The sequence below is a fragment of the Biomphalaria glabrata genome, chromosome 10, assembly GCF_947242115.1.
Source record: "Biomphalaria glabrata chromosome 10, xgBioGlab47.1, whole genome shotgun sequence".
In the NCBI taxonomy this organism is placed as follows: domain Eukaryota; kingdom Metazoa; phylum Mollusca; class Gastropoda; family Planorbidae; genus Biomphalaria; species Biomphalaria glabrata.
The window spans coordinates 44,430,257-44,456,000 of NC_074720.1; the positions used below are offsets into that span (position 1 = coordinate 44,430,257).

General features: G+C 37.9%; 1 protein-coding gene across 1 annotated transcript in view; it reads left to right on the plus strand.

Annotated features, from left to right (window-relative positions):
- The first annotated feature begins 332 nt into the window (after positions 1 to 332).
- Positions 333 to 25,744, plus strand: part of LOC106062840 (uncharacterized) — a 70,515-nt gene continuing 45,103 nt past the window's right edge. The window contains exons 1-3 of the mRNA XM_056043553.1: positions 333 to 781; positions 21,978 to 22,453; positions 22,892 to 22,988. Of these exons, the coding sequence (XP_055899528.1) occupies positions 22,246 to 22,453; positions 22,892 to 22,988 (305 nt within the window). The 5' untranslated portion in view covers positions 333 to 781; positions 21,978 to 22,245. The remainder of the gene's footprint in view (positions 782 to 21,977; positions 22,454 to 22,891; positions 22,989 to 25,744) is intronic.

Here is a 25,744-nt window from a genome sequence, read left to right on the forward strand (position 1 = left end):
TTTTTAGGAGAAAAAATAATTTCACTAAAATATTTCTTATTAACGCAGACTTTTATTTGAGAGTTTAGAAATATATTAGATCTATCTCAATTCACTGACCTAAAGGAACTATTGATATTAAAAAAGGTTCATATAAAAGGGGTGGGGGTGGGCGATGATTGTGCGTGCTGCGTGGTAATAAGAAGGGAAGGGGGGTGAGTAATTCACGTGCAGTGTCTGCTGCTCTTCTAACCCCGCCGTCTCACACGTCACTAAGCCAGGGAATTGTCAAGTTTTTCAGCCAAAAAAAAAAAAGTTCTGGTGGTTAGTTCCAACAAGAGTATGCCAGTTTTTCATTTTATTTTTTTTTTTGAAGTTCTTATATTCTATAGTACATCGATGGCGCGCAAAAAAAGTACATGCTTTATTTATTTTTTGGATTTGAAGAATGTTTACTGCCGTATTTAATAATGTGTTTTCTATGTTGATAATAGACAAAAGTATCACTGAAACGAACAGAAAGCAAGCACTACTAGAAGTGCTTAGGATTAAAACCTAGAAAAAACAACAAAACGTCTGGATAGCAGTCAGTGTTCTATCTAAACAAACATCTTCACATATTAAAACTATTCTCTATACACTCATGCACATTTAATCAACGCATTGCGTCTCATCAATCATTGGATTTATCTCTACAATTCTTTCAACAAATTATTCCAACGAATAGGCATAATATAAAAAGTGGATTCCTTCTGTATTTCCAATGAGTGCAAACAGCAGAACCATTACATGTGATTAGTAGGTAAGTAGCTCTATTATCTGGACAATTTAAAAAAAAAAAGTTTTCTGTTTTTAAATGTGTCAAGAAACAGCTAAATATATGAATTAGACTGTTAATTATATTTATACTTTTAATAAAAAAATAAATAACTTACCAAGATGTGACAGAAAACTTGACTACTATTTCCTGATAAACGCTAGAACGCTTAAGTTCCCCTTTCAGACCTTGTGATTTATAGGGTAGATGATGTAAAGGCTATCTGTTTCTGTGGCCCACGGTTAACGAGGGTGTCATGTGGCCAGCACAACGACCAACCGCCTTTACTTTTCCCCGACTAATGTCAGGTACCCATTAGAGAAGGCTGGACTCAGATGCGCTAAAAATCCCGAAATTAAAAATCCCAGTCTTCACCGGTTCGACAGTCAAGCTCTTTACCACTCAGCCACCGGCCCACCAGAACGCTATGTAAGACCATTTTTTTTTAATTGAAATATTTACCATCTATGACTCAATGGCATCCTTTAGTGTCACTAATCGACTTTTCTACTTATCGTTGTAAAAGAGAAGTGCCCGGGGCCACAAACCTTTGCCGTTGTCGTAATGGTGTCGAACATTCACCATGGTCTAACATCTCAATCAGCTTTTGTATTATCAACTTTGGAGGTGCTGTTTGTCAAGCAAATGTTTATTCAACATTATATCAAGACAGGAGGATAAACTGCAGCATCAAAACTGTAGACATTCATAGGCCTGAATATTTGCTGTTTCTTTAAATATTTGTGGAAACTTTTTTTTACCTTTACCTATCCCTTAGTCTGTTGGACCGTTGGGGCACCAGGCAAGATTTGTCGACCGTCTTTCTCCATTCCTCCCTTTTTTTTTTGCCTTGTTTAGAACCTCTCTCAATGGCAGGCCCGTCAATTCTTTAATGTTGTCCTCCCATCGCTTTTTCTGTCTGCCTCTTCTTCTTCTTCTTTAATTTACTAATTTTTCAATTCATTGGATTTGAAAGGTATTGCTATCTTCCATTCTAGGCGATGCATCTCTTTACACCTACAGCGCCCAGGTCTGCCACCCTAACTCTAACCCTAACCATAGTTCCATAGGTTTTGTTTACCTTGTCAGTTCTGCTGTTCGTCCGGTCAGCCACAATTAATAACACCAGGGAGTTTTTGGTCAGAGCTTTTTTTTTCCCCCTTCTTTTCTGCCCTAGTCTCCGCCATGGCTCCAGAAGCCATCAATCATTCGAACTAGAAGCGTGTCTGTTTGTTTGTCTGTCTGTTTGTCCGCTTCTCATCCATCACGTGAACCACACTTAACTTTCTGGTTGGAGCCAGAGGACGAAAACTGTGAAGCAATAGTCAATACACCTTCAAATAATCAACACATCTTTTAATATAGGGTATCTCTCGACTACACATCAACCTTCTAGACATTAAAATCACATACAACTACATATATACAGAACATCTAATAAAGTTCCCCTTTCAGAATGCCCTATAAGGCAGATGATGTTAAAAAGGTCATCTGTTTCTCTGGCCAACGGTTAACGAGCAGGGTGTCATGTGGCCAGCCCAACGAACAACCGCCCTTTCTTTCCACAATTCAAATATCCATTACTAATGGGTTGTCTCAGGGGCGCACTACAAAAACCTGAAATTCCAAATCCCAGTCTTCACCGAGTTTCGAACCCAGGACCCAAGCGCTTAACCGCTCAACAATCGCGCACTCCACATCACCCCCATACAGAACATGTTGATCTACAGAAACACATCAATATCACACATCCATACTTACATATCACACATCCATACATACATATCACACATCCATACTTACATATCACACATCCATACTTAGGCCTACATATCACACATCTAAAGTACCTAAGTATAAACCATCTACAAACCAAACATCCATACTTACATATCACACATCCATACTTACATATCACACATCCATACTTATATATCACACATCTAAAGTACCTAAATACAACCCATTTATATACCTAACATCAATACTTAAATACACATCTAAAGTACCTAAGTACAACTCATCTACAAACCTAACATCCATACTTAAATATCACACATCTAAAGTACCTAAGTACCACTTATCTACATAACAAACATCCATACTTAAATGTCACACATCAGATTACATGAACTTGACCTGAAAATGCCCTAACCTATTTTGATGTATAGTGTCCTTTAAATGTCCAGATATATATTTTATGTCATCGCTAAATATAGAATTAAGATGTATGTATATCCATACAAATATCCATACTTACATAACATAGTAAAGTTCCCCTTTCAGACCTTGTAATCTATAGGGCAGATAATGTAAAGTTTCTGTGGCCTACGTTTACTTTTCCCCAACTAATGTCAGGTACCCATTAGAGCTGGGTGGACTAAAAGATCCCGAAATTTAAAATTTCATTCTTCACCAGGATTTGAACCCGGGACACGCGGGTCAGAAGGTTGGCGCTTTGCCGCTCAGCCACCGCGCCTACGTACTTACACACAGCAAAGTAACACTTGATCTACACACCAAACATTTATGCTAACACACCACAAATCTACTTCAACATAAAACAAATGTAGTATTAACTCTTATGTAGTAATAGAAGTCAATATAATTCATCTTTCTCCTCTCTCTGTATTCACGTTAACTGGATGTATTCTGTTTCTCTACTTTCTCTACTTACTAATCTTACGCTGAACATCATCCGTCTCTCTGTTCTCTTTTATCTCTCTATCGTCATTCTACAGTAGTTTTACATTCGCTACAATGTCGATATCTTTAACCTACACTAATATACACTTTTACATGTCAATGATGTGTGGTGGCCAAGGCGCTAGATGCTAAAACAAGATGTCGTGGTCTTGGAAATCCTAGCGTTACTGGTAGGTAGCTTATGTAGTGTAATGAATAACAAAGCCCAAAGCATTACCAAACGATGTAATATTTTCACTACTTATAGAATCACGTTTAGATGGCTGCTTGGTTGTTGTGGTTGCCTGGTAGGCTTTCTGGACTGTCGTTCGATTGCCTTGATGGTCCCGGGTTGGAACCCTGCCCGCTGCCATATCCCGCCATCCTGCGGGAGGTCTGGGCTAGGATGTAATTGTCTTCAAATCTGAAAGATCATCTAAACTATGTAAAACAAAGTTAAACTCTAATGAAGGCACTACATTGCACGCTAGAGTTAAACTCTAATGAAGGCACTACATTGCACGCTAAAGTTAAACTCTAATGAAGGCACTACATTGCACGCTAGAGTTAAACTCTAATGAAGGCACTGCATTGCACGCTAGAGTTAAACTCTAATGAAGGCACTACATTGCACGCTAGAGTTAAACTCTAATGAAGGCACTACATTGCACGCTAGAGTTAAACTCTAATGAAGGCACTACATTGCACGCTAGAGTTAAACTCTAATGAAGGCACTACATTGCACTCTAGAGTTAAACTCTAATGAAGGCACTACATTGCACGCTATAGTTAAACTCTAATGAAGGCACTACATTGCACGCTATAGTTAAACTCTAATGAAGGCACTACATTGCACGCTAAAGTTAAACTCTAATGAAGGCACTACATTGCACGCTATAGTTAAACTCTAATGAAGGCACTACATTGCACGCTAGAGTTAAACTCTAATGAAGGCACTACATTGCACGCTAGAGTTAAACTCTAATGAAGGCACTACATTGCACGCTAAAGTTAAACTCTAATGAAGGCATTACATTGCACGCTAGAGTTAAACTCTAATGAAGGCACTACATTGCACGCTAGAGTTAAACTCTAATGAAGGCACTACATTGCACGCTAGAGTTAAACTCTAATGAAGGCACTACATTGCACGCTAGAGTTAAACTCTAATGAAGGCACTACATTGCACGCTAGAGTTAAACTCTAATGAAGGCACTACATTGCACGCTAGAGTTAAACTCTAATGAAGGCACTACATTGCACGCTAGAGTTAAACTCTAATGAAGGCACTACATTGCACGCTAGAGTTAAACTCTAATGAAGGCACTACATTGCACGCTAGAGTTAAACTCTAATGAAGGCACTACATTGCACGCTAGAGTTAAACTCTAATGAAGGCACTACATTGCACGCTAGAGTTAAACTCTAATGAAGGCACTACATTGCACGCTAGAGTTAAACTCTAATGAAGGCACTACATTGCACGCTAGAGTTAAACTCTAATGAAGGCACTACATTGCACTCTAGAGTTAAACTCTAATGAAGGCACTACATTGCACGCTATAGCATTAAACTCTAATGAAGGCACTACATTGCACGCTAGAGTTAAACTCTAATGAAGGCACTACATTGCACGCTAGAGTTAAACTCTAATGAAGGCACAACATTGCACGCTAGAGTTAAACTCTAATGAAGGCACTACATTGCACGCTAGAGTTAAACTCTAATGAAGGCACTACATTGCACGCTAGAGTTAAACTCTAATGAAGGCACTACATTGCACGCTATAGTTAAACTCTAATGAAGGCACTACTTTGCACGCTAAACAAATGCGGTGCTACTTGTCCTGCAAGACAAGGTGGTGCTACACTGAACGCTAAACAGTGTAGGTTCTACATTGTTTAAGTAAGACTCTAATGAAGCTACAACATGACACGCTAAACAAGGAGGTGGTACATAAGACGCTAACGCTTAACAAAGAAGGTGCTACATAAGACTCTAACGCTTAACAAAGAAGGTGCTACATAAGACACTAACGCTAAACAAAGGAGGTGCTACATGATACGCTAAATAAAGGAGGTGCTACATGATATGCTAAACAAAGGAGGTGCTACATGATACTCTAAACAAAGGAGGTGCTACATGATACGCTAAATAAAGGAGGTGCTACATGATACGCTAAATAAAGGAGGTGCTACATGATACGCTAAATAAAGGAGGTGCTACAGGACATGCTAAACAAATGCGATGACATATAAAACTAGTAGCTTACAAACTTGACATAATTCTACTCATATATTTTTTTACAACCAGATTACTGATGAATTCCTTGATATTTTGTTATGAAATTGTTTCAATGTGGTAATGTATACACGAATCGAGTCACCTTGCAATGGCTGTAGAACCACATTACCCATTGCCACTTAGTTGCAATCCGAGAGTGACTTAAAGTTAACCACCGACTTTGCGAGCCCCAATCCTATGATCTTGTAACTTGCAGACATTCTTTAAAACAATAACTAGTTCCAAGGTATATCTACGAGTCAATCTAACCGTTCATGTTAATATTAAAAAATTTATTTGTGCTCAGATTTCCAGGCTGAGTTAGACATGTTCATGGCTATTGTGGAAAAAAAAAAAAGTAAAGTTCCCCTTTCAGACTTAGTGATCTATAGGGCAGATGATGTAAAGGTCATCTGTTTCTGTGGCCTACGGTTTACGAGTGTCTCATGTGGCCAGCACAACGACCAACCGCATTTACTTTTCCCCAACTAGTGTCAGGTACCCATTAGAGCTGGGTGTACTCAGAGGCGCCCAAAGATCCGGAAATAAAAAATCCCAGTCTTCACCAGGATTCGAACCCGGGACCCCCGGTTCGGAAGTCAAGCGCTTTACCGCTCAGCCTACGCGCCTCCTGGCTATTGTGGAGGGGGGGGGATTGATGAAATGTAAGGTTCGACAATTTAAATGCATTTTAAATCTTTCTTATTGCTTCCATTCGGAGAGTTTCTTGAAAGAACCATAAATGGACCTATATATATATATTGAGCAATTTACAAAGGAAAAACAACAACTACGTGACTGAGTTGTAATTAACAAGTTACTAATCAAAAGAAAAAACAAATTATCTGAGCTTTAGTTAGAATTATAATGAAGTATTGACTGAGCTGTATCCGACAAACTGTTAAAGGAAAAAACAGACTAATTGACTGCACTATCTAGTTACCAATTTATTTACAAATGAAAAAAAAAGATAAGTCGATTGGACTGTGGTAAGCTGAGCTGTATGGTGCTGGCTTCTCGCAGGCAAAGGTCAGTGTTTTGATGTATATGGAGTTTACTTGTGACAAATTAACTAACTATAACTATAGTCAGTGCTTTTTTTTGTGACGGTACGCACCAGCACGGCGTACCGGCACCTTTTTCAATGTGGGTAAAAATTATTACTTTTCATGTATTTTAACCATTATTATTAATTTATTAGTAGTTAAAAGTTAGGCAATCCGTCACTGAGTACTGGCACCTAATTTTTTTTTACAAAAAAAAGCACTAGATATAGTGATGTTTGTTTCTTTTATATGTTCCGGATGTTCCTTCAGAATTGAAGATTATTACATGCTAGCCCAAACCTCCCACAGGACAGCAGCGAACAAGGTTTAAACCCGGGACCATTGAGACTACAGTTCTGAGCACACACTACACAACTATACAGTCATGTCTTATGACAGATACATATATTTGCATTGCAAGGTTTGAACCAGCTCTTCTCCTTAGGCCCCAATTCACAATTTATTTCCTGTATTGACTTTTTCCTCACACAAACATTTCTCTCTCTCTCTCTCTCCGTCTCTCTTTCTCTCTCAATCTCTGTCTCGCTCTTATTCACTCTGTCATTCTAGGACAGTGGTTTGTTATTATATTGAGGGACCAGCGCTAAGTGCCAGGAAAGTGCCCACTATCCTAGTGATGACGTCAGTGGAAGGGTCAATACAAGAGTTGCTCATCCTAAGATTAAACGACTTCCCTCCCCTATTTTTTTTTCCTGTACAAATAGTGGGAAAAGGGTCAACGTCTAACCCCTAGCTAAAAGGCGTTTGTTGTTGTTATATAGATAGGTGTTTTTTTTCGTATATAGACGGTCGTGGCTGGCTACTATTATGTACTTTAACTATAAATGCAGACATGTATCCTACAATGTTGTCAACAATCAAGAGAGAGATTTGAAGGCAACCAAACTATCGGCTTGACCAATGAGACGTTCAAATTACGGTAACTGAACTTTGACCTCTGGGAATAGACCCCCCTGATTTTATGAGGCGGGGCTTGCCGTTAATGGATCATGTAGAGGAAGGAGAGTTAAATCAATAACCAATATTTTTTTTCTTGGTCCAAGGAAAGATGAAAATTAACTGGCGTCAAAACAAACTTGATCCCGAAACCTGAGTTGGCTTCTTGTAGGATATTTAATAGTTCTAGATATCTATATGCCAGATATTCGAGGCATCTAGCTAACTAACTGAAAGATATTTCATAAGTCTGTTTATCAACTAGGCAGATTGAGAAATTGAACTAACAGAGTAAATTAATCTTTGATAGTAGACATTTTGATAAACTTCAGAATGTAACTAACTATAGATCAAACAAATCACGCATCAATTTAAAAGTAGTTACCGCCACTATGTCTTTGCACACAGACACACACACACACAAATGTAAAAAAAAAAAAAGTAAAATGTCAAGACCTGTTTAAAATATAATACAGAATTCAATTTCACAATTTCATAGATCACACCATTGTTAATTAAACTTTAGTAGGTAAACTGGTTTCCCTTATATTATGCTCTTAATGAAAGAGTGTATAAAGTGTCCAAGAGACATGTCTAGTCACGAAGTCATTGGATCAAAAAGAACTTCCTTTGAAAGGATGTCAGCTACTTTCTCCATGTAACATTAAGGGCGCTAGGGGGAAATTGGCAATTGGATTTCCTCTCGGAAAGATTAAAGCGGTCGAAGAAACTGACCAATCGAGTTTGCGGCCAGGAAGTTACAGAATGAAAACCTGCTAGTCTTGTTACGGTATAGAATAGAAAGTCTTGTCACAAAAAGTTAACAGCGTTAAACGAAATATGTTACTACAAGATTTACAAATCTTGTGCTATGAACATTGATTAAAACAGTTGATGATAAAAGCACAAACGAACTGAAGCTAAACATACCCCTTAGTCTGTTGAACCGTTGGGGCACCACACATGATCTGAGGACAGTCTTTCTCCATTCCTCTGTCTTTTGCGTTGGATAGAATATCTTTCAAGGATCAGTCTATTATTTAATGTTGTCTTCGCATCGCTTTCTCTGGCTGCCTCTTCTTCCTTTTTTCTGGTGCTGTTCCATGATGGAAGGTTTTTGCGAGCCCTAAAGACCGAAAAGCTAGTTTTTGTTGTTAATGTTGTTTATTTGGGCAGTGATACACAGGCCATCGTGGGCCCCAGCTGCTGCTGTGATTCTATTTTTAACCTCGTCCGTTGTGATGATTTGGAGGTGATATCTCGTATAATGTAGGATCCTTTTGTAACATCTCAATTCAATTGCATGGATTCTCCTCTCTAGTTCCGCGCTTAGAGTTCAAGATTCCCAAGCATACAATGTGGCCATGACCAAGAAGCGCATCAGTCTGAGGATTTAGTACTTAGGGCTCCTCCTTTGTCTTTCTAGATTGTCTTGAGCTTTGCAAGTGCTTCTGTGGACTGCAATTCTGGCCGATAGCTCTGAGGTATTTATACTCCTTCTCTCCTAAGTGACGATACCAGATTTGATTCCACCAGAATGTGGTAGGATAGTTACGGAGAGAAAGAGTTAACCTTTCAGACGCCAGCTTTTCTCCTCCAATACCGATGTCCGTTTTAAAGCCCTGCCTAAAAGTCAAGTAAAGTTCCCTTTTCAGACCTTGCTATCTAAAGGATGATGTAAAGCAAGCTCATTTCTGTTCCACGGTTAACGAGGGCGTCATGTGGCCAGCACAACGTGATCCCCAAGTAATCTCAGGTACCCTCTAGAGCTAGATGTACTCAGAGGCGCCCAGAGATCCAGAAATAAAAAAAAATCCAGTCCTCTGTAGGATTCGAACTCGGGACCCGCGGTTACGAAGCCAAGAGCTTTACCACTTAGCCACCGTTTCTACCCTGCTTAATAGTAGTAATGGAAAAAGATGATCACAAACTTGAGTGTACATTTTGTCGGATCTAGCTTTACTTGACATTGTTACTGAAGTTGAAAGAATTCACGCTGATAACTGCAAATAGACTACATGTCTCATAGGACGTATTCATCATCTTTTTTTCTCAAGTAACGTCTTTAGTTTATAAGATAAGAAGATAAGAGTTTAGTGAAGTGGTACGTTTTAGTGTTTGGTATCTTGGTATCGACTAGACTAAATCGTCGTATCTATAGGGTTTAAGGGTTCACCGTTATTTAAAACCTTTAGTAGTTCTCAACTATTGATTTCTGAGATCTGACCCAATCTCATTTTAATGACAACTCAGCTTCAAATATTAGCAGTGACATCACAGGGAACCGCTTGCCAGTGACGTGTGGAGGTCATTTGTCTCAGATATTAAACTACCAGATGTCCAATTCTTGACGGACAGCTCAGTGAGATGAAATAACGGCTGGTGATTAAGTTGATTCACTGTTTGACTTAAGGTGCCAAAAAGTCTAGACCAGTTATTAAAATAAGGCACAGATTGATCTAAAATCACATCTATGCAAATATATCGCCTTCAGTTAAGAGCACATCTTAATACGTTAAATTACACATAAAAAAAGAGTATACACATTTAAAGTAAACACAGACAAATATATAATGGTTTAATATTGTTGTAACCCTATTCGCGACGTGTGTGATCAGCTGACATAGGTGACACAGTCTAGCGTAATACAGTCTAGCGTGCTATATGGAAGGGCAAGGGACAGTACTGGCAGGAACTTTGCACGTGAATAGGAACCGGGTTATGGTCATCTGATCATAAGCTGCGTGGACCAGAGACACTGTGTGTGTAAGGCAGTGCAGTTCAAGACAGGACAGCGAGTAGACCGGGGCTGTTAGTCTGCCATGAAGTCGGTCCTGGTGGAGTCCTGAAGTGAATGTACGAGTCCAGGAAGAGATTTAGACACTAGAGTTTATTAGTTTAGTACGGTGATGTACAGTATAGCATGTTTAGTGTTGATGTATTGCCAATGGTGTCATATTGGCTGGTTTAATTGACCATTATTAAAGCACCAGATTATTTCGAGTCAAGTTCTTGATGTGTTGATGTGTTGTGTGTTTAGCAGTGTTTTACAGAACGCCTGAATAGGAGAGATCGTAACAATATGTATGAAGTATTAATCCTAATTGACTATTTATGCAAGATCTTCTTCACCTATAGTTTGTTGAACCGTTGGGGCACTACACTCATCATCGGTACATTTTTTTTTGCTTCTACCAGTATTTTGCATTTTAGATACATTCAATATTAGCCCCATGCTTTCTCTTATATGTCTTCCAATTGCTTTTTCTGTCTGCTTTTTTTTTCCTGGTATTGTTCCATTACATGAAGGACAATCTTAAGTATTGTAAGACTTTTTGGCTTATAATATGTTGTTTATAACTACTATATTATGACTATACATATTACATCTTCACAATTATTATAAATCACATGTACATATGGCTTTTTTTTCCAATTAATTACAATCTTTAGGTCTTTTCAAGTAAAAAGAAAAAAAGGTTTAGTTGCTAGCTTTGGAAATTAATACCAACGATATATTAAAACCACTACTACTTTTAGTCATAATTAAGTTGCTACTAATGCCTTTTCGAAACATCTAGAAGCATCTAGAAATTTCTATGAGAAACGCTGAATTAGAGTTACCAAAACTGATTGAAATTTCCCATTACTCCTAACTGTCCTTGGCGAAGAGTTGACCTTTCTTTTTTCCATTGGAAGATGGTGAGATACCCTGAGTAAACTCCCTTTGATTGAAAAGAAGAGATCTTTCCAAACAACAAAGCTTTGAAAGACTTCCTTTTAAATTATGGCCCTTTCTTTGGGATGAACTTAACAAGAAGAACATTTTTTTTTATTTATATATGTTTTTTTTAAAAAGACTACACCTGCTTAATACAACTTCAAATATGAAAATATTTTAATTAAAAATGTGGGTCAAATTGGATATCGAACTCGTGATTTTGACACCGTCAGCTTCTTGATCGATAGTTTCTACTACTTTCTACCAAATAGTCTAGCAGGGCATTGTATAAAACTACCATTATTTATTGGTACCTTCATTACATGTCGAACTCTTAAGATCTAGTCTGGTTTTACATTTACTATTTAGATCTAGAATCTAGCCTCAATCTACAATATAATTACGTTTAAACATAAGCAGAGTTTAGATAATCTTTCAATAAATAAACTTAAAGTAACTATAAATTTAGTAAACTACTCATGTATCGGTACACTATGGCTAACTATGCCATGTTTTTCTTTATTTAATAATTCTAATGATATTCCAACTCTTTCTCTCCTAATCGACGATCCCATCGTTGATTTGACCTCATTAAATTAACTTAAAATTTAATTTTATAACCGTGACTTTGTGTTATATAAAAAGAGCATACATTCCCCTTCAATTCTAGACCAAACAAAACATTTTGTGACAACAAACAACAAAGCTATTGAAGCTTAATCATAACAGGGGAGTGAAATAGTAATGAACTAAAAGAAGAACTCCTTCAAAGAGTGGAAAAATAATAACGGAGAGAAAGAGTTAAACTCTAGACTTTGTAAAAAAAATGTTTGTAAAATGTTTTACATGTTTCGGATGTTCCTTCAGAGTTGAAGATAATTACTTCCTAGTCCAAACCTCCCGCAGGACGACGGGGGATGGGAGCGGGCAGGGTTTGAACCCAGGACCATCGATAAATCTGAACGACAGTCCAGCGTGCAAACCGCACGACCAGGCAGCCATCGAAGACGATGCGCAAAATTTTCCTGAACTTTAATTTATTAAACTCTTGAATACATTGTACTCCGCATATGGAGATTCCCGAATGCGATAGTTCTTTCAAGAATGCTATAGTCCTTTCAAAACCGATGTTGGCTCTAGATTTAAGTCTAGTTCTCAAGCCAAATGTAGCCTACATTTATTTATTATTTACTTTGAAAAATTAGAACGGTCAAACTAGAGGTTTCTCCATCCACGCGGCCAGCGAGATATTAATTCTCAGCGAAAAACATCATCTGTTAAATTTTTAGGAAAACCGTTAAAGCCGTTTTTGAGATCATAGTCCTGGTTCTAGGTTCCAGATTCCATGAAGTTCTGACTTGAATAGAGGTATTGTAAAAAAAAAAAGAAACGTAACATCTTTAACATGCTTTTAAATCATAAAAGTACTAGCCATGTGAGATTAGGTCTAAAAGTGGCGCAATTTATTAATCGTATGACATTAGATCTTAAAGTAACAAAACCTATTAGCCAAATTACATTAGATCTAAAAGTGATGCAGTTTATTAATCTTTTGACATTAGATCTTTAAGTAACAAAACCTGTTAGCCAAGTGACATTAGGCCTAAAAGTAACACAATTTATTAGTCGTTTGACATTTGATATCAAAGTGACAAAATCTATTTGCCATGCGGCTAATAACGAAGATCTAGAAGTGCCAAGACAAATTGTCACCAGGTTATTTTGGATGGCTGTTTGTGACACCGGGTTCATATTGTAATATTACATGTTGGCATTGTCAGGATGGCTACGTTTGTACGTTCATACATCTCTCGTAAATGAGGAAATAACTCTCGATGTAGCAGACACAAATATATATAATATATATATATATATATATATATATATATATATATATATATATATATATATAATAGTAACAACACATAGGAAATACACAATCCACGAATAATCAGTAATAATCCTTTATAGAAATACTTTTCAATGGTAATAACTTATTGACTGGTACAAATACTTTATAATAACTTTCTTAAGTGACTACATTCAATGACTGCTTTCTACTGACTTCTCTTACTGACTGCTCTTAAGTAACTGGTTAGCTCAACGTTAAAAATGTTCACCTTCCAGATACATGATTCATGAACTATCAAAATATCTACTATATGGCACCAACTTTGAGGAGGTGACACAAATCAGTGAAATAATCATGTTTGTACTAATTGTTATAATAACCTTCAACCACAAATAACAAGCTAACCCTACACGTTTCAGGACTCTCAAAACTGATGCAGCAATGACCTTTGAACTTGGACACTTTGCGTCCTTGGCAGGGAGGGAGGGATCTACCATGCAATTCAGAAAGTTGAAATGTTGACAATAAATTATACGCCAGCTTTGGCATCGCTCATCTGCTGACCAGTAAGATTGAAGTTACAGTGCATTCCTTCACTGAGCAGTGGCTAATAACCGATGTTCCTCTTATATCTTTACCTTAGAATGTACCATAACTCCATAACCTTTTCTTTTTTTTTATAAAGGCCAGGGATTTGCTTCCCTTACAGTTTAATTATGATAACAGTGGTTCTCAACCTTTTAGGCTCGGCGACCCTTTTTTACAACCCCCACTCTGCCGCGACCCCCCCCCCTCCGTATACACACACAGCAATAGAAGAATGGACAAAAACAATTCTTTTTTTTTTCGATGGTCTTAGGCGACCCCTGGCAAATCGTCAATCGACCCCCAAAGGGGTCGTGACCCACAGGTTGAGAACCCCTGATCTATAAAGAGGCGGATACATGCATAAAAATGACAATTATAATCTAGTGTAGATATGGATAATAACAAGTAAACTGCAATGAATTTCTTTTACTAATCGAAACTGTTATAATGTGTAGGCTAATGGCAATGTTTTCTATTACGAAGATTAAGGATGGGTGCCGTGTTTTCATGACCACGTAGGCTAAACCCAGTTGCGACCTACATATTTTCCTGCACCTAATGCAGACAAAGCCGTTGTCCGCCGTTGTCAATTAAAGTTTTCTTTACGACTTCTGCGCCTGTCTTCTATAAAGGCTTTTCGTTGGGTATAATGTGTTTCGCGCAGCTTTTGTGAGAGCTCTCCAATAGTACTTCAAAGGTTTTATGCTGCCTTTTTCTTTGCCAGTGAGGGCAAAATGGCGCCTGATTTGATCATTATAGCGCTTGAAATTGTAACAGTATATAATAGTATAGGAAACGTTGTACTACTTGACTTATCTCTTATCGTATTCATGGTAAACCAGTAACATAGACTAAAAACAACGCAAAATATCTAGGTGTTATAATAAATGAAAAACTGTCATGGAATCCCCATATTGATGAAACTATAAAAAAAAAAGCATTAGGGTTTATTACAAGAAATTTCTATAAATCAATTAAGATCATAAAATTAAAATGTTTTTTAACCTTGGTTAAGCCAATAATAGAATATGCATTCTCTGTTTGGGACCCCTCAACTCAAGAAAAAATTGATAAGCTGGAACAGTTACAAAATAGAGCAGTGAGATTCATAACAAACGAATATTCACATTTGACTAGAGTAACACCTTTAGTAAAATCACTAAATTTAGAAAGCCTTTAGGAAAGAAGACTTTAAAGTAGCAGTTATACATAAAGCACTGAACCATAATCTTCAAATGCAAAATCAAAATTTAGTAATATACTCAGAAAGACACAAAGATAAAGGCACATTCCTCGTTCCATATGCTAGGACAAATTTGTACAAATGCTTCTTTTTCCTTAGCTAGCCAGGAAAATCATTACTTGGCAGAGTTAAGGTCATTGATTAATACGCGTAGGACGTAATCATCTTTTTTTGACGTAACGTCTGTATTATACAAGATAAGATAAGATACACATAAACATGCACCAAACAAAACCGACATTAAACGTGACAGAAAGTATGACGTGATCACTGACCAATCATATATATATATATATATATATATATATATATATATATATATATATATATATATATATATATATATATATATATATATGTATGTATGTGTGTGTGTGTGTGTGTGTGTCTGTGGATGAGATAAGTTTAAAAATAGAGTTACTCTATGGAATAGGTTGACAGTTATTGCCAAGACATCGCGCTAATAACATCTGGTTAAAGAAAGAGGACTCAGACTTAATCAATTGTTGATATTAAGTTGAAGAAGGTATACGCTGCACTTCTGTTGAATGGCTGCCTGGTCGTGCGGTTTACGCGCTGGACTGTCGTTCCGACTTATCGATGGTCCTGGGTTCAAACCCTGCCCGCTCCCATCGTCCTGAGGGAAGTTTTGGGCTAAGAAATTAACTCTTTCTCTCCGTAATTATTTACCCCATTCTGGTGGGATCAACGCTGGTATCGTCAGTTAGGAGAGAAGGAGTTAATTATCTTCAACTCCGAAGGAACATCCGAAGCATATAAAACATTTTTGTTACATTTTTATTACAAGTTACTGTTTGTATGATGTTTGCTGGAAGGGTCCCAGATTGCAGATGCCATACACAACAGAAGTAGAAAGAAGGGTGAAAATTCAACGGTGCCTGGAGATTACATATTTCTAACCTGTGACTGCAGGTGTGTATCAAGGATTGGCCTCTTTAGTCACACAAGAAGTTACAAAGGGAAGAGATTCTATCTCTCTAGACTAAAATGCCACAGATGTTTGCTGATAAATAAAAACAAAATCCAGTACAATGGACCTCATTCACCAATCGTAAACAAACATCATTTAGCCACGTGATTCTCTATCTCTTCTATACAAACTACGTAATCCATAAAGGCTGTCACGTGAAACGTTTTTTTCATTGTTTTATCAATATTATCACGTGGCTAAATGTTTGTTTACGATTGGTGAATGAGGTCCATTAATGGGACACCATGAAACAGCTAGACATTATAGGTAAACATCGACAGATAACTATCTATATATAGACCCACTATACAGTCTGGGTTTATTATAATTTGTATGCTCGGGTACAAATTTATTATTACACTGAAACTTGATTTTTTTACATTTAACTTTTTCTCTCCTAATTGACTATACCAAAGTTGATTTGACCTCATTAAATTAATTTTATAGACCTAATTGTGTTTTATATAAAAAGAGCACGCATTCCCCTTTAATTCTAGACCAAATAAAACATCTTCTAATAACAAACGACAAAGCCACTGAAGCTTAATCATAACAGGGTAGTGAAATAGTAATGGGTAAAAGGAAGAATTCATTCGAAACTTAGAAAAATAATAACGGAGAGAAAGAGTTAAAAGACCCGACTACTTGTAGATTCACCTATGGGTGTCCTATATTATAAAGGTCAATGCTATTTGAGAAATATATATTTACTAATAAAAACAGTTCGACAGTTTATTATGAATATTCCTAACATACTATACAACGATTCGATGATTTCTCCCTTTTATATAAAACACCTGACAGCATTTGTCTGCCCCTGCTCACCTATTGCGTGCTATGGTCAGATCTTCTGTTTTATCGACTTCCGTATGAAGTCAATAATTTCCATCATGCAGAATTACATTTATCTTTATTACAGTTATGGCGTATAAAATCATTCTTTGAGCGTAGGAATCATGAGAGAAAATAGCGAGATTGAGGAGAACAAAGAAGAGTAAAAAAAGAAAAATGATAAAGAAACGAAAGAAAACAAAGAGTAGATTTTTAAAAAGTCGTAAGACAACAAAAAAAGACACAAAACAAAATAGAATGAAATATTTTTGTATGAAAAAAAAAAAAGACCATATATTATATTTCAACCAAAGCCCGCTGCCAGAAGATCAAATAGTTATAATTTTATCCTTGTTTCCAGTCTAGTTGGCAACGCACTTTAAGACTAGAATTGAACACCTTCTAGACTGCAATCACCAGACAGGTGAATACACTAACGAAGACGCAGGTGAACACAGAAGAAAACACTAGTCAACACATGAAGAACACTATCTGGCGTAGTAAACTGTAAACTATTTTTGACTGTTGTAAAATGCCTACACGAAAGGGGAGCTTATTTGTCTACATTCCTAACACGACTGAATTTTTCTTGTTAGCAGAAAATGGCTGAATGCAATTTCGAAAGTTTAATTGATGGGACTAATATTCCAGTTAGGTAAAAAAAAAAAGTAAAGTTCTCCTTTCAGACCTTGTGGTCTATAGGGCAGATAAATATAAAGGTCATCTGTTTCTGTTGCCTACGGTAAACAAGGATGTCATATGGCCAGCACAATGACCTACCACCTTTTACCCAACTAATGTTAGGTACCCATTAGAACTGGAAGGACTCAGAGGCGCCCGAAGATCCCGAAATTAAAAATCCCAGTTTTCACCAGGTTCGAACCCCGGGCCCCGGACCCAGGTTCGGAAGCCAAGCGCTTAATCGCTCAGCCATTGCGCCTCTATTCCATTTCTGGATACATATTTTAAACCAAAAGGAAATCTACTGACAAAGACACGCGAAAATAAGAAATTAAACCGACCACCGAAAGAGAGCAGTTTGGCATCATTCTTGCCGGATGTAGTACAGTATGTATACCACAGCTGTTACGTCATTGGGGAATGAAGTACGGTACTCCGGACAATAAAACAAACTTATTTTTTTAATGAAATCATTGTCAGTCCTTTATGTTCCTTTACGTTGATCGAGGAACATAGGGCCTCGTTTAAAAGAACACGACACTCTCAACGGTCTCTGGCTAATCAATCAATTGCTTCCCAGCTATTTCCTGCGTCTTTGCTTCCTATAGTATACTGCGTCACCATATTCATTTGGGTCTTCCTCTGCGTCTTGTGACCTGGGGGTTCCAACAATGTAAGGCCTGTTTAGCTCTGTGGTTGGCATCTATTCTTCAGGTCTGACCAATCCAAATCCATTTCCACTTTTTATCAAAAATGTGCACCTCTATATTTCTGTGTCCACCCTTCTCCCAGAGTCAGGTGTTTTCTACTTGGTCATACCACTGTATTTTCAATATAGTTCTCATAAAACGCCACCGTTTTGACACCACCGTTTTGTCGCCGCCGTTTTGACGCCACCGTTTAATCGAGAGAGGCTCTTTTGTTAATTTATAAAACACAAATCTTGTTATAATAAAAATTCTATGTTCTAGTATATAGAGTAAGTTTGAATGATTTTAACTATTTCATGAAAGCATTTTTGCGAACTTGAAAGGCTGACTGGTCATGTGGTATGCGCATGAACGTGTCGACTCGATAATTCCTGGATTCGAACCCTGCCCGCAGAAATTACCCACCTTCTTGTGGGAGGTTTTGGGGTAGGATATAATAATCTTTAATTCCGAGAGAACTACCGAAAATGTCAAACATACAAACTATGAATGGTCAGATCCCTACATAGACCTTGATGTTAATATGCTTCCCCCAGGGCCCATACCCATAAAATATAGTTTAAAAACACCCAAACACATGATAATGTTAGTGACAAGATTATATTATCTCAAAAGACTTAAATTCCAAATCTAATGGACAAAAATAACTTTTGTTCTTTATTTTAAAAAGTGCATTTCAGTTTGAACACAAGTAAAAAAAAAAAGTAAAGTATCACATTTCAGATCTTGCGATCTCTAGGGCAAATATGTAAAGGTCATCTGTTTCGTTTTTTTCCAACGGTTAACGAGCAGGGTGTAATGTGGCCAGCAAAACGACCAACCGCCTTTACTTTCCCCATTTAGTGTCATTAGAGTAGGGTGGACTCAAGGGCGTCTTAAAAATCCCGAAACTCAAAATCCTAAACGAGATTCGAACCCTAGACCCGTCGGTTTGGAAGCCGAGCGCCTTACTAGTCAGCACACATACCAAACATAGATATTTAAGACATAATAAAACGAGTAGACATAGTATGACAACTCGCGCCAAAACTCAAAATCCCAAACGAGATTCAAACCCTAGACCCGTCGGTTCGGAAGCCGAGCGCTTTACTAGTCAGCACACATACCAAACATAGATATTTAAGACATAATAAAACGAGTAGACATAGTATGACACCTCGCGCCAAAACGTCCTGCCTCGCTCACAAACATCTGCTTATGAAAGTCTGTACTTTTTGTTGTTGTTTCAGCTATAGTCTATACCCTTCAGTCTATACCTCATAAAGTACATCTCTGTTAAAAATTCTTAGTCGTTTTAGAAATGTGGGAAGGTTTCCAGATTGGTTTTAAGTGGGTAACAGTATGTTCCACCTGACACATTGTCTGCGATCCAAAGGTATATGAAACTATCAACTTGTTTCTGAGTAATGTTTCCCATTTAGACCTTGTGATCTATAGGGCAGATGATGTCAAGGTAATTTGTTTCTGTGGCCCACTGTTAACGAGGGTGTCGTGTTGTCAGCACAACGACTATCAGCCTTTATTTTTCCTCAACTTGTGTCAGCTACCCATTAGGCGCCCTAAACATCTCGAAATTAAAAATATTAGTCTTCAGCAGGATTCAAACCCGGGACTCCCGGTTCAGAAGCTAAGCGCTTTACCACTCAGCCACCGTGCCTCCTATTGTTGCGTAGTTTAGACAAGTGTCTTTTGCTTTCTCCTAACTCTGATTTTTTTCCCTCTACTCGTATTACTTGTACGGGGCGAGAGTGTCTTGTAGTTTTGTTTTGAATTGTTTTTGCTACGTCACAAAGTCCGGTGACATCTATTGGATCATTCTTTGTCATGAGGCAGTTCGCCCACTGAATTTGGTTGAAACGGACGGTGTGTTGGTCCGTAAAAGGGTTATTAGTTTGTACTAGTTTCTCGGACTTATTATTCAGTAGGATTTTTGGACCCCTGTTTAGGGGTGCCAGTTTGGAGTTGTAGGTACTGAGCTCGATCCTAAGCCAGTGTGGGCGTTGCTTGTCGTCTAAAAAATATACATATATACTACAGTCTTGAGTGTCATTGTCAGATTGGCGATCATCGACGGCGTTGAGTGTCAGGCCGTTACGCATCATTGGTATCATTTGGGATCAGCTGAGATCTAACTTTGATATTTCCGATGTTGGCCGTATTGTGACGTCCGTTGGTAGCAGTAGCAAGGTGCTTATGTGAACTATTGATTAATATCTATCTACATATAATTTATATATCTATTATCTATTCATCATTTTATCACTCTCATTGTACATATACATATTTCAGTATCAATTACATTATTTTTTTTTTGTTATTTAAACTATCCACATAGTTGGTTACTCTATGTACGACGGTGTGTGAATGATGTTCTTGTCAGGTTGAACCCTGGGACCTTAATTGTGTACAGCTAGTTAACAAATAAATCCTAAACCTGACACCTATAGTCTGAAAAGACAGTTTTATATATCTATCGTGTTTGCTGTTTAATGCGGTACTTTCTTTTTGGTGGCTTATTTTGAGGCCTATATTTTTTTTTCTGCTCCACGTTAAGGTATGATCTTTTCGTGAATATCATGTAGTCCAGTGATGTCCAAAATACGGCCCGCTGGCCAGATTCGGCCCGCGACGTGGTTCATCCGGCCCGCCAAAACGTCGGTAAAAAAAAATGTAGAAAATCCCTATCCCAACGTTTTTTTTTTTGTTTTTTTTTAAAGCTGAATAATATACTTGACCAACGTTAGGGCTCAGACTTTTTCTCTGATGGATTGGTACCATGACAATTAAAATGTGCAGGCTTATGCTATAGGAGAGCCTAAGAAACTAAAAGAGTGAATGGATCTTTACTTTTTTGTTGTGGAACATAACCAACGTATTAGTTTCGTAAAGTGTGGATGTTTTAATGCACAACAACAACAACCGATTATAAAACATTCTTATTTTGACTGGGGATTTAAAGATGATTAAACTACGCATGAAAGGATCGATGGGATTATTTACCAACAAGAGACAAGAATTTGAGCCGTTGGTAAAGCGAGCTACAATGTTGCTCACATTTTAACTAGAGGAATGATGCCAGTTTCCGACGATTTAAAAAATAATTAACCGCCAATACCCCATTAATTAATGTAAGTACAAGATGTAAAAGTTTCTAATAAACTTGTTTTCATTTCATTTTCATTTAGTTTTGAGCATTTTCGGTCATGCGGCCCGCGACAAGAGTGTCGGAAATTAAAATGGCCCGCAGGTTGAATTAGGTTGGGCATCACTGGTGTAGTCTTTGAGACAATAAAAAGTTTGTAATTATCAACTATAATGTAGACTTTTAAAAGTCTGAAAACAGCTATGCTATATTTCTTGACAATAAAAGTTTGTAATAATGTAGACTTTAACAAGAATGAAAACAACATTTCTTGAAAATAAAAATTTGTCTGTACATGTTCAATCTTTCAGCATACCATGTGGTGAATTTATGTAGATTTTTTCACTTATGCTAATGATAAGTCTTACGTGATATAATTGTATGACTTTTTGGTATTGTTTGATTTTGTTATTACCATCTTATAAATTTACACTTTTTCTTTTAATTTCAGATGTTTTCAAAGCCCATTGACATGTCTATATATGTCTACATAATAACAGTCATCTGTAAATCTTATTTTACGGATCGATACACACATGAACTACCATATACCAAACGGATTAAAGACTGATCAGTTCAATTTCCAGTCAACGCTACTTCGAGTGTCATATGAAAATCGAAGCGGAATTAATGTCGCCTAATAAATTCCTTACCAATTCTTGCACTGCTCTTTCTTCCTCGGATTGTTAGCGGCTGTTGTCGAATTCTGGACAGGAAGTATGAGTCGTTCATCTTTTGGCTTAAGAAGGTCTTTTAATAGTGGGCGGAAGTTATCACGCGAGCACAGGAAAGACGTCCACTCGTCTCAGAAGGGCCAGGCCAGGGCTGAACATAATGACATGCATGAGAAGCGGCAACGAAGTCGCCATGACAACAGGGACACTGACAAAGCTACCAGAAGTATATTCGGTGATGTCCCACTCACTGGTAAGAAGAACAAATCAATTGCAATGTCTGTTCTTGAATTCAAGAGTTAATAATAATAATAATAATAATAATTTTATTTATAAAGCGCTGTTAACAAACAAAATGTAGGCTCAAGGCGCTGTAATAACATTACAAACATAGACATTGCAATTGTAATCAAAAAGTAATCTAAAAAAGTTTTAAACAAGTAGGTCTTAATGTTCTTCTTAAAAGTGGTATATATATATAATATTATATATATCCTTTAAGTGGCAGACTGGTTGTGTATCTATGTCACAGATGGTTTGTGTGTATCTTTAGAAATCACATTAGAGTTTAGAGCTCTAATTAACATACACAAAGAGATTAATACATGGATACACGTAGGACGTAACTATTTTCTGTTTCGAATGAACGTCTTTATTGAAATAACATTTGGTGTTACGATTTTTGTTTCAGATACTGAGCGCAGATATCTCTGGGCAGCTCAAAGTGGCAACTTAACAGCCCTGGAAATGTTGGTGGAAGATTCTAGCACTTTTAATCTCAGCTGTAGGTCAGTATATTAGCATCAAACTTGAACAAAGTTATCACTTACGACATGATTCTAGTATTGCCAAAAATACGTGAACTTATTTATCAGTAACATCACCTCCACTAATTAGCTCCCCTAGAAAATTGACCATTCGTTCTACTCTAGCCATTCAAAACCGTTGCTCTGAGATCTGATATATCAAGTCCAATAGATCCAGGGGCGGCCTTAGCAGTGCGCGGGGCCCTGGACGAGTGTCATATGCAGGGCCCTAAGCCGCACGGGTAGACTATATAGACCGTACCACATCACGCTAACGTCTCGTCTGCCTCTAATGCTGTAGGACAGCGGTTCTCAACCTTTTAAGCTCGGCGACCCCTTCTTGTAAAATGTTTTACTTATTTCGGATGTTCCTTCAGAGTTGAAGATAATTACTTCCTAGTCCAAACCTCCCGCAGGACGACGGAGGATGGGAGCGGGCAGGGTTTGAACCCGGGACCATCGATAAGTCCGAACGACAGTCCAGCGTGCAAACCGCACGACCAGGCAGCCATCCTACTATCTTACTATCCCCCACTCTGCCGCGACCCCCCCCCACACACACACAGCAATAGAAGAATACACAAAATACAATCCATATTTTCGATGGTCTTAGGCGACCCCTGACAAATGACCCCTCAAGGGGTCGCGACCCACAGGTTGAGAACCCCTGCTGTAGGCCTTATTTTTGTTACAAAACATAGTACCTTAAGTAGGTAGTAGCTACTGTACTTTTGGCCGTTTGAGTACATTACATAATGATCTGCATGGAAGATTTTGCCTTTTAAGGTTTATGAACGTAACTAATGATTCAGAAATATTTTTCATGAACAATCAATAAACTAGATAATAATATATCTGCTAAACACGCCGGAGATTAACTCTTTCTCTCCTAACTAACGATACCGGCGTTGATTCCACCAGAATGTGGTAAATAATTACGGAGAGAAAGAGTTAAGATTGCGACAACCGTAAGGAGAGTAAAAGGCTCGACTGTTGTGCGCTCGGACTCCTTAGTGCTTTCCTTTCATGTCCGCACAATTGTCGTATCCCTGGCCGCGACAATTGGCGACGTCCAAGATTCTCCAGCACGGCGAGAGGAGCCTCTGACAAACACTTTCCTGTTGCGTCGTCATCATGTAGAAATTAGATGAAGTGTTCCAGCACCTTCACTTTTTGATCTCATAAGTCCACAAAACCCAATATAAGGGACTTCTGCTCTTTGTGGCTAACATCAGGCGTGCAGTCAAGGATGACGGAAAAATGTTACGCTAGATTGATTTTATCACTAATGTTCCGTTTTTAGATTTGATGCCATCAGGTCCATAAGTTCGTTTTGAACCCTATGCCCGATGCAATGTTCGTGAGCCTCGGTGTTCTTAATTCGTCGAAGATGTTCTTGCATGGTTGGGTCGACTTCGGCCAGCAAATTCAATCAAGTCTGAAAATTGACCGTTGTTCGTTTGTTTTCTGTCCTCCCACGAAATGTGCCGTTGTTTTCGTCAAGGTACTGTACAATCGCTAGAATTTTGGTTAAGACTGCGCAGTTTTTCATTTCTTATTTGTTCCTGCATCACGTTATTCGTTGTGCTATCATTTGACATTCCTAGAGCTAAATCCAACCACGCAGTCCCACACTTAACGGGATTTACAGAAACCTCGAGCTGCTGAAGTTTATTATGTCATGTTAAGAGCTTAATGGTAATTGGTATCATATAGATGCTTGGAAAGATTTCCAAAGATATTGAGTAACGAGTCCTAGTTTATGAGAACTGATCTGGTTTTCGAACCTGACCGTGACAAAGGCATCTCCGATCGCGGGGCCCCCTTAAGGCGCGGGGCCTGGGGCTATTGCCCCACTAACCAACCCCTAAGGCCGCTACTGAATAGATCAGTACAAAACTAGGCACTAGATTTCACTAGAAATATATTTCTGACTGTGTAACGCTGAACTTTCGAAAAGGGGAAATAACTCCTTTTTAAAACAGCAACTCTTTCCTCCCTCCTTTTTTCACTTCTTTGGACCTTCACGGTAAAAAAAAATAAATCTTTCCTTTACCTCCTCCATTAGAATAATTCGATTGAGACCTCCCCAACCCTTTTGAAAATGTACACACCACAGACCTAAATATATCATATAATATATATATAGGTCTGTTGTACACACGTATTTTTTGAACTTTCAAGTGCGTGCAATTATCGATTTTGATCTGTTCCGTCCGTTTAAAAAAAAATATTTTTAATTAATAGCTAAAAAAAATAAAATAATAACGATTCTTGTCATTAGGTTTTATAGTTTGCTTTTTTTTTTTTTTTTTAACATTTTTTTATTCTAAAACAAAAGCAACGAAAAAAAAAGGTATAAACACATAACACGAACACATAACACGAACACAGAACACAGAACACGAACACAGAACACGAACACAGAACACGAACACGAACACATAATACGAACACAGAACACGAACACAGAACACGAACACAGAACACGAACACATAACACGAACACATAACACGAACACATAACACGAACACAGAACACACTTTTCTTTTGGAGTACTCAATCATAACAAGACAAGGCATAGAGCCTACAATTCAAATGTCAGCCCCTCCCCCCCCCTCTCCATCCACCTTTCCTATTCGGCACGCTACATCATGGTAGGCACTCCCATCATTTGTAATGATGCTGCCAAGGTACGTGAACTTCAAGCTTTGACTCGCGAAGTCTGACGGGGGCA